The sequence below is a fragment of the Scyliorhinus torazame genome, chromosome 23 (assembly GCF_047496885.1).
Source record: "Scyliorhinus torazame isolate Kashiwa2021f chromosome 23, sScyTor2.1, whole genome shotgun sequence".
Taxonomy (NCBI): domain Eukaryota; kingdom Metazoa; phylum Chordata; class Chondrichthyes; order Carcharhiniformes; family Scyliorhinidae; genus Scyliorhinus; species Scyliorhinus torazame.
Genome location: NC_092729.1, coordinates 82166556 through 82176570, shown reverse-complemented (window position 1 = coordinate 82176570; position 10015 = coordinate 82166556). Strand labels below are relative to the sequence as shown.

The window sequence follows — 10015 nt, the reverse complement described above, 5'->3', positions numbered from 1 at the left end:
GTGTGCAGAGGAGATTTACCAGAATGTTGCCTGGTCTGGAGGGAAGATCTTCTGAGGAAAGGCTGAGGGACCTGAGGCTGTTTTCGTTCGAGAGAAGAAGGTTAAGAGGTGACTTAATTGAGGCAGACAAGACGATCAGAGGATTGGATAGGGTGGAGCCTTTTTCCTCGGATGGTGATGTCTAGCACGAGGGGACATCGCTTTAAATTGAGGGGAGATAGATATAGGACAGATGTCAGAGGTAGGTTCTTTACTCAGAGAGTAGTAAGGGCGTGGAATGCCCTGCCTGCAACAGTAGTGGACTCGCCAACACTAAGGGTATTCAGACGGTCATTGGATAGACATATGGACGATAAGGGAATAGTGTAGATGGGCTTTAGAGTGGTTTCTCAGGGTCGGCGCAACATCGAGGGCCGAAGGGCCTGTACTGCGCTGTAATGTTCTATGTTCTAACCCTAACCCTAACCCTAAGGGCATTCAAATGGTCATTGGATAGACATATGGACAATAAGGGAATAGTGTAGATGGGCTTTAGAGTGCTTTCACAGGTCGGCGCAACATCGAGGGCCGAAGGGCCTGTACTGCGCTGTAATGTTCTAACCCTAACCCTAACCCTAAAGGCATTCAGATGGCCATTGGATAGACGTATGGACGATAAGGGAATAGTGTAGATGGGCTTTAGAGTGGTTTCACAGGTCGGCGCAACATCGAGGGCCGAAGGGCCTGTACTGCGCTGGAATGTTCTATACCGTCCATCGGCCCTATCGGGGCCTCTTCCCCCCCCACCTCCACCAACCCATCCAGCAACCGTCCTCCCCGGCTGGGGGCTCCGGCCTGTACAGCCTGCTGTAGTAGGCCCCAAATGCACCGTTCACCCCACTCCGGGCCCCTCACCCTACACGGATCTCCCTCACCGCCTCCTGCTCCCTCAGCCGGAGGGGCAGCATCGCACACGCCTTCTCCCCATGCTCCAGGAACGACCCGACGCCTTCCCCCGTGGACACTAACCCAAACTCCGTCTGGAGCCCCTGCCTCCCCTTTAACAGGCCTGCCTCCGAGTATAAGACGCAGGAGCAGAATTAGGCCACTCGGCCCTTCGAGTCTGCTCCCCCCATTCAATCATGGCTGATATTTTTCTCATCCCCATTGCCCTGCCTTCTCCCCATAACCCCCGATCCACCTTATTAATCCAGAACCTATCTATCTCTGTCTTAAAGACACTCAGTGATTTGGCCTCCACACCCTTCTGCGGCAAAGAGTCCCACAGATTCCCCGCCCTCTGGCTGAAGAAATTCCTCCCCATCTCTGTTTGAAAGGACCCTTCAGTCTGAGATTGTGTCCCCTCTGCTTCTCCGACAAGTGGAGACATCCTCTCCACGTCCCCTCTATCCAGGCCTCGCCGTATCCTGCAAGTTTCAATCAGATCCCCCCCCTCATCCTTTTTTTGATAAATTTAGAATGACCCAATTCATTTTTTACAATTAAGGGGCAATTTAGCGCGGCCAATCCACCTACCCTGCGCATCTTTGGGTTGTGGGGGGCGAAACCCACGGGGGCGGGGGGGGGGGGGGGGGATGTGCAAACTCCACACGGACAGTGACCCAGAGCCGGGATCGAACCCGGGACCTCGGCGCCGTGAGAATGAAAGTGGCTTATTGTCACAAGTCGGCTTCAAATGAAGTTACTGTGAAAAGCCCCTAGTCGCCACATTCCGGCGCCTGTTCGGGGAGGCCGGTACGGGAATCGAACCGTGCTGCTGGCCTGCCTTGGTCTGCTTTCAAAGCCGGCGATTTAGCCCTGTGCTAACTACTGTGCCACCGTGCAGTCATCCCCCCCTCATCCTTCTAAACTCCATCGAGCACAGACCCAGAATCCTCGATCCTTCCTCGTACACCAAGCTCTTCGTTCCAGGGATCATTCTTGTGAACCTCCCTCTGGCCCCTTCCCGAGGCCCCGGCACGTCCTCCCTTCGAGACGGGGCCCGAAACTGCTCACGATACTCCGAATGGGGCCTGAGCGGAGCCTCGGAAGTACATCCCCGGTCTTGTATTCCAGCCCTGTCGACGTGAATGCTGACATTGCATTTGCCTTCTTAACCGCCAACTGAACCTAAGTGCCAGCACTTGAGGGAGCGCTGCACTGTCGGAGGGAGATGTCTATACTCTAGGATTTGAGCTCCATAATCCAGGCCGACACTCTCCCCGGTGCCAGTACTGAGGGAGCGCTGCACTGTCGGAGGTAGATGTCTATACTCTAGGATTTGAGCTCCATAATCCAGGCCGACACTCCCCCCGGTGCCAGTACTGAGGGAGCGCTGCACTGTCGGAGGGAGATGTCTATACTCTAGGATTTGAGCTCCATTATCCAGGCCCACACTCCCCCCGGTGCCAGTACTGAGGGAGCGCTGCACTGTCGGAGGTAGATGTATATACTCTAGGATTTGAGCTCCATTATCCAGGCCCACACTCCCCCCGGTGCCAGTACTGAGGGAGCGCTGCACTGTCGGGGGTAGATGTCTATACTCTAGGATTTGAGCGCTATAATCCAGGCCCACACTCCCCCCGGTGCCAGTACTGAGGGAGCGCCGCACTGTCGGAGGGAGATGTCTATACTCTAGGATTTGAGCGCTATAATCCAGGCCCACTCCCCCCCCGGTGCCAGTACTGAGGGAGCGCTGCACTGTCGGAGGTAGATGTCTATACTCTAGGATTTGAGCGCTATAATCCAGGCCCACTCCCCCCCCGGTGCCAGTACTGAGGGAGCGCTGCACTGTCGGAGGTAGATGTCTATACTCTAGGATTTGAGCTCCATAATCCAGGCCGACACTACCCCCGGTGCCAGTACTGAGGGAGCGCCGCACTGTCAGAGGGAGATGTCTATACTCTAGGATTTGAGCGCTATATTCCAGGCCGACACTCCCCCCCCGGTGCTAGTACTGAGGGAGCGCCGCACTGTCGGAGGTAGATGTATATACTCTAGGATTTGAGCTCCATAATCTAGGCCGACACCCCCCCCCCCCGGTGCCAGTACTGAGGGAGCGCTGCACTGTCGGAGGTAGATGCATATACTCTAGGATTTGAGCTCCATAATCCAGGCCGACACTCCCCCCGGTGCCAGTACTGAGGGAGCGCTGCACTGTCGGAGGGAGATGTATATACTCTAGGATTTGAGCTCCATAATCCAGGTCGACACTTCCCCCGGTGCCAGTACTGAGAGAGCGCTGCACTGTCGGAGGGAGATGTATATACTCTAGGATTTGAGCTCCATAATCCAGGCCCACACTTCCCCCGGTGCCAGTACTGAGGTAGCGCTGCACTGTCGGAGGGAGATGTATATACTCTAGGATTTGAGCTCCATAATCCAGGCCCACACTCCCCCCCCGGTGCCAGTACTGAGGGAGCGCTGCACTGTCGGAGGTAGATGTATATACTCTAGGACTTGAGCTCCATAATCCAGGCTGACACTCCCCCCGGTGCCAGTACTGAGGAAGCGCTGCACTGTCGGAGGTAGATGTCTATACTCTAGGATTTGAGCGCTATAATCCAGGCCGACATTCCCCCCGGTGCCAGTACTGAGGGAGCGCCGCACTGTCGGAGGTAGATGTCTATACTCTAGGATTTGAACTCCATAATCAAATCTGACACTCTCCCCGGTGCCAGTACAGGTTAGGCGGATTGGCCATGTTAAATTGTCCGCTGCTCTGAGTGTGGGTGTAACCGAGGGATACGGAGACCGGGACTGTGCACGGTGCTCCGAGTGTGGGTCTGACCGTGGGACACGGAGACCGGGACTGTGCACGGTGCTCCGAGTGTGGGTCTAACCGAGGGATAGGGAGACCGGGACCGTGCACGGTGCTCCGAGTGTGGGTCTGACCGAGGGACACGGAGACCGGGACTGTGCACGGTGCTCCGAGTGTGGGTCTGATCGAGGGATACGGAGACCGGGACTGTGCACGGTGCTCCGAGTGTGGGTCTAACCGAGGGACAGGGAGACCGGGACCGTGCACGGTGCTCCCAGTGTGGGTCTGATCGAGGGATAGGGAGACCGGGACTGTGCACGGTGCTCCGAGTGTGGGTCTGATCGAGGGATAGGGAGACCGGGACTGTGCACGGTGCTCCGAGTGTGGGTCTAACCGAGGGATACGGAGACCGGGACTGTGCACGGTGCTCCGAGTGTGGGTCTAACCGAGGGATACGGAGACCGGGACTGTGCACGGTGCCCCGAGTGTGGGTCTAACCTCGGTGCAATACATAACCTGTGTGTTTGTTTTAATTATAACCCCTTCGAGATTGCATTCAGCGCACGCATGACTCAGTCTGTGCCTTCTCTCATGCGTGTCCCTGTGTTTAATGATCCGATGGTCTGCACCTCTGAGACGCCTGCTCGCGCAAGGTGCCACAAACCAGCCTCGCATCGCCGCACAGCCACCGATCTGCAGTAATCGGCGGAGACCCGTGGGATTCGCCAGCGGCTGCCCCCCCCTCTAGGCAGGAGCGGTTATACTCTGAACCCTTGTCACCTGTTGCCACCCCAGGGGTCCCTCGTGCGCCGAGCCGAGAGTTTGGAAAGATTTCCCGGGGGATTCCGCGTTTCGCTACAGGCCGCACGACTCCCGTCGGGCCTCCCGCCCTCCCGAGCGAGCGACGCCCCAGATCCGCCAGGGGACAGGTGCAGCCCCCCCACCTCCCTCGCTCCTAATTAACAGCCCAAGGTTCGCCGGCGGGGGGGGGGGACTGCGTTTCCCCTGGGGTAGGGGGCGAGGCTGTGTCAGGTTGACAGGAACAGTAACGCTGCTGGCGGACGGGCAGTCGTGCCTGGTGGAGGGAGCTCGCTGAAGGATCTCGAAGCTGGAGCTGATCAACCGAGGTCGGGGAGGAGAGCCGCCTTGCATCGGTGCCCCTCTGAGCTAACAGGTTAGACACTTCATAAACCAGGCCCACACTCCCCCCGGTGCCAGTACTGAGGGAGCGCCGCACTGTCGGGGGTAGATGTATATACTCTAGGATTTGAGCTCCATAATCCAGGCCGACACTCCCCCCGGTGCCAGTACTGAGGGAGCGCCGCACTGTCGGAGGGAGATGTATATACTCTAGGATTTGAGCTCCACAATCCAGGCCCACACTGCCCCCGGTGCCAGTACTGAGGGAGCGCCGCACTGTCGGAGGGAGATGTATATACTCTAGGATTTGAGCTCCGTAATCCTGGCCGACACTCCCCCCGGGTGCCAGTACTGAGGGAGCGCCGCACTGTCGGAGGGAGATGTATATACTCTAGGATTTGAGCTCCATAATCCAGGCCGACACTCCCCCCGGTGCCAGTACTGAGGGAGCGCCGCACTGTTGGAGGGAGATGTCTATACTCTAGGATTTGAGCGCTATAATCCAGGCCCACACTCCCCCCGGTGCCAGTACTGAGGGAGCGCTGCACTGTCGGAGGGAGATGTCTATACTCTAGGATTTGAGCTCCATAATCCAGGCCGACACTCCCCCCGGTGCCAGTACTGAGGGAGCGCCGCACTGTCAGAGGGAGATGTATATACTCTAGGATTTGAGCTCCGTAATCCAGGCCGACACTCCCCCCCGGTACTGAGGGAGAGCTGCACTGTCGGAGGCAGATGTCTATACTCTAGGATTTGAGCTCCACAATCCAGGCCCACACTCCCCCCGGTGCCAATACAGTTTAGGTGGATTGGTCAGTAAATTGTCCCTTAGTGTCCAAAGATGTGCGGGTTAGGTGGATTGGCCGTGTTAAATTGTCCCTTAGTGTCCAAAGATGTACAGGTTAGATGGATTGGCCAAGTTAAATTGTCCCTGAGTGTCCAAAGATGTTCAGGTTAGGTGGATTGGCCGTGTTAAATTGTCCCTTAGTGTCCAAAGATGTGCAGGTTAAGTGGATTGGCCGTGTTAAATTGCCCTTAGTGTCCAAAGATGTACATGTTAGGCGGATTGGCCGTGTTAAATTGCCCTTAGTGTCCAAAGATGTACAGGTTAGGTGGATTGGCCAAGTTAAATTGTCCCTTAGTGTCCAAAGATGTACAGGTTAGGTGGATTGGCCAAGTTAAATTGTCCCTTAGTGTCCAAAGATGTGCAGGTTAGGTGGATTGGCCGTGTTAAATTGTCCCTTAGTGTCCAAAGATGTGCAGGTTAGGTGGATTGGCCATGATAAATTGTCCCTTAGTGTCCAAAGATGTGCAGGTTAGGTGGATTGGCCGTGTTAAATTGTCCCTTAGTGTCCAATGATGTACAGGTTAGGTGAATTGGCCGTGTTAAATTGTCCCTTAGTGTCCAAAGATGTGCAGGTTAGGTGGATTGGCCGGGTTAAATTGTCCCTTAGTGTCCAAAGATGTGCAGGTTAGGTGGATTGGCCGTGTTAAATTGTCCCTTAGTGTCCAAAGATGTACAGGTTAGGTGGATTGGCCATGTTAAATTGTCCCTTAGTGTCCAAAGATGTGCAGGTGAGGTGGATTGGCCATGATAAATTGTCCCTTGGTGTCCAAAGATGTGCAGGTTAGGTGGATTGGCCGTGTTAAATTGTCCCTTAGTGTCCAAAGATGTACAGGTTAGGTGGATTGGCCATGATAAATTGTCCCTTAGTGTCCAAAGATGTGCAGGTTAGGTGGATTGGCCGTGTTAAATTGTCCCTTAGTGCGAAAGATGTACAGGTTAGGCGGATTGGCCGTGTTAAATTGTCCCTTAGTGTCCAAAGATGTACAGGTTAGGTGGATTGGCCATGATAAATTGTCCCTTAGTGTCCAAAGATGTACAGGTTAGGTGAATTGGCCGTGCTAAATTGTCCCTTAGTGTCCAAAGATGTGCAGGTTAGGTGGATTGGCCGGGTTAAATTGTCCCTTAGTGTCCAAAGATGTGCAGGTTAGGTGGATTGGCCGTGTTAAATTGTCCCTTAGTGTCCAAAGATGTACAGGTTAGGTGGATTGGCCATGTTAAATTGTCCCTTAGTGTCCAAAGATGTGCAGGTGAGGTGGATTGGCCGTATTAAATTGTCCCTTAGTGTCCAAAGATGTACAGGTTAGGTGGATTGGCCATGATAAATTGTCCCTTAGTGTCCAAAGATGTGCAGGTTAGGTGGATTGGCCGTGTTAAATTGTCCCTTAGTGCGAAAGATGTACAGGTTAGGCGGATTGGCCGTGTTAAATTGTCCCTTAGTGTCCAAAGATGTACAGGTTAGGTGGATTGGCCGTGTTAAATTGTCCCTTAGTGTCCAAAGATGTGCAGGTTAGGTGAATTGGCCGTGTTAAATTGTCCCTTAGTGTCCAAAGATGTACAGGTTAGGTGGATTGGCCGTGTTAAATTGTCCCTTAGTGTCCAAAGATGTACAGGTTAGGTGGATTGGCCATGATAAATTGTCCCTTAGTGTCCAAAGATGTGCAGGTTAGGTGGATTGGCCGTGTTAAATTGTCCCTTAGTGCGAAAGTTGTACAGGTTAGGCGGATTGGCTGTGTTAAATTGTCCCTTAGTGTCCAAAGATGTACAGGTTAGGTGGATTGGCCGTGTTAAATTGTCCCTTAGTGTCCAAAGATGTACAGGTTAGGTGGATTGGCCATGATAAATTGTCCCTTAGTGTCCAAAGATGTACAGGTTAGGTGAATTGGCCGTGCTAAATTGTCCCTTAGTGTCCAAAGATGTGCAGGTTAGGTGGATTGGCCGTGTTAAATTGTCCCTTAGTGTCCAAAGATGTACAGGTTAGGTGGATTGGCCATGTTAAATTGTCCCTTAGTGTCCAAAGATGTGCAGGTGAGGTGGATTGGCCGTATTAAATTGTCCCTTAGTGTCCAAAGATGTACAGGTTAGGTGGATTGGCCGTGTTAAATTGTCCCTTAGTGTCCAAAGATGTACAGGTTAGGTGGATTGGCCGTGTTAAATTGTCCCTTAGTGTCCAAAGATGTGCAGGTTAGGTGGATTGGCCGTGTTAAATTGTCCCTTAGTGCCAAAGATGTACAGGTTAGGTGAATTGGCCGTGCTAAATTGTCCCTTAGTGTCCAAAGATGTACAGGTTAGGTGGATTGGCCGTGTTAAATTGTCCCTTAGTGTCCAAAGATGTACAGGTTAGGCGGATTGGCCGTGTTAAATTGTCCCTTAGTGTCCAAAGATGTACAGGTTAGGTGGATTGGCCATGATAAATTGTCCCTTAGTGTCCAAAGATGTACAGGTTAGGTGAATTGGCCGTGCTAAATTGTCCCTTAGTGTCCAAAGATGTACAGGTTAGGTGGATTGGCCGTGTTAAATTGTCCCTTAGTGTCCAAAGGTGTACAGGTTAGGTGAATTGGCCATGATAAATTGTCCCTTAGTGTCCAAAGATGTACAGGTTAGGTGGATTGGCCATGATAAATTGTCCCTTAGTGTCCAAAGATGTACAGGTTAGGTGGATTGGCCGTGTTAAATTGTCCCTTAGTGTCCAAAGATGTACAGGTTAGGTGGATTGGCCGTGTTAAATTGTCCCTTAGTGTCCAAAGGTGTGCAGGTGAGGTAGGGTTACGGGGATAGGTTGGAGGGGCAGTGGGGAAGGCAGGACGCTCTTGCGGAGGGTGGGTGCCAAGTAGGCATTGGAGGAGCCCCTCTCCCCGCCGAGTCAGCGATGGTCACACCGTTGATTGTGGAGTGGGAGACGGCGGGGGGGGTGGCGCGAACACCCCCCCTTCCCCCGAACGAGAGTGGTCACATCCCCCTTTTCTTGTTTCTCCTTTCCCAGGGAGGGGCCCGCGGCGGAGGAGGATGGACGGACTACCCGCCGGGCCTGCGTCGGCTGGCTTCTGGTGCCTCCGGAGCGGGCGCAGGATCCCCAGGGACGAAGAGGACGTCCGGAGTCGTCCGGAGATGGGGGGCGGTCGGAGGCTGCGCGTCTCAACGCTCCGGCAACGCCGCAGTGGGGCGGAGAGACCCCTGGCCCCGGGGCCGTCCGGGGTCGGACGTGACGGAGCGGAGTGGCAGTCGGCGGGCCCAGCGCCGAGCGGCAAACGCCGCCCCAAGGTGCAGTGCCCGGACTGCCACAAGCTCCTGGCGCACACCTTCTCGCTGAGGAAGCACCAGCTGGCACACCGGCGTGCCCTCCGCTACCGGTGCCCCCTCTGCCAGCGCAGTTTCGGGCGCCAGGCAGCCCTGGCTGGGCACCGGTGCGGCGGGCACGACTGCCCGGTGTGCGGCGTCACCTTCCGCACCCGGGCATCCCTGCTGGCCCACCGCCGGGTCCACCCCGAGGGCAAGGGTCACCCCTGCCCCCGCTGCGGGCGGCGCTTCGACGACCCGGGGGCGCTGGCGCGCCACGGGCGCACCCACCTGGCCGAGCGGCCCTTCAAGTGCGGGGAGTGCGGCAAGGCCTTCCTGGCCTCCGCCGCCCTGCTGGCCCACCAGCGGCTGCACGCCGAGCCCCGCCCCTTCCGCTGCCCCGAGTGCGGGCAGGCGTACCGCCAGGCCTCCTCGCTGGCCGCCCACCAGCGGGCCCGCCACGGCGGGGGCCCCCGGCGTTTCCCCTGCCCGCACTGCCCGCGCGCCTTCGACCGCTGCTCCACCTTGCGGGCCCACCGGCGCGTGCACACGGGGGAGCGCCCCTACCCCTGCCCCCAGTGCCCCCGCCGCTTCGCCACCTCCTGCTCCCTCACCTGCCACCGGCGCGTGCACACGGGGGAGCGCCCCTACCCCTGCCCCGAGTGCGGCCGGGCCTTCGCCCGCTCCTCGGCCCTCCGCTTGCACCGGCGGCGCCACACCGGCGAGCGGCCCCACGCCTGCCCGCGCTGCCCCGCCCTCTTCGCCCAGGCCGCCACCCTGCGTGTCCACCTGCGCCTCCACACCGGCGAGCGCCCCTTCCGCTGCCCGCTCTGCCCCAAGACCTTCGCCCACCGCTCGGCCCACCTCTACCACCAGCGGGTGCACAGCGGCGACGCCCCCCACCCCTGCCCCCAGTGCGGGCGCCGCTTCCTGACCTCCGGGGCGCTTGCCCGCCACCGGCTGTGGCACCGGGGCGAGCGCCCCTTCGCCTGCCCCCGCTGCCCCAAGGCCTTCGT

General features: G+C 56.6%; 1 protein-coding gene across 1 annotated transcript in view; it reads left to right on the top strand.

The window, feature by feature from the left end:
* Window positions 1-4778: 4778 nt before the first annotated feature.
* LOC140399633 (uncharacterized) overlaps window positions 4779-10015 on the top strand; it is a 6690-nt gene continuing 1453 nt past the window's right edge. Inside the window, exons 1-2 of the mRNA XM_072489170.1 lie at window positions 4779-4913; window positions 8707-10015. The exon at window positions 8707-10015 is cut by the window's right edge and continues 1453 nt beyond it. Of these exons, the coding sequence (XP_072345271.1) occupies window positions 8730-10015 (1286 nt within the window). The 5' untranslated portion in view covers window positions 4779-4913; window positions 8707-8729. The remainder of the gene's footprint in view (window positions 4914-8706) is intronic.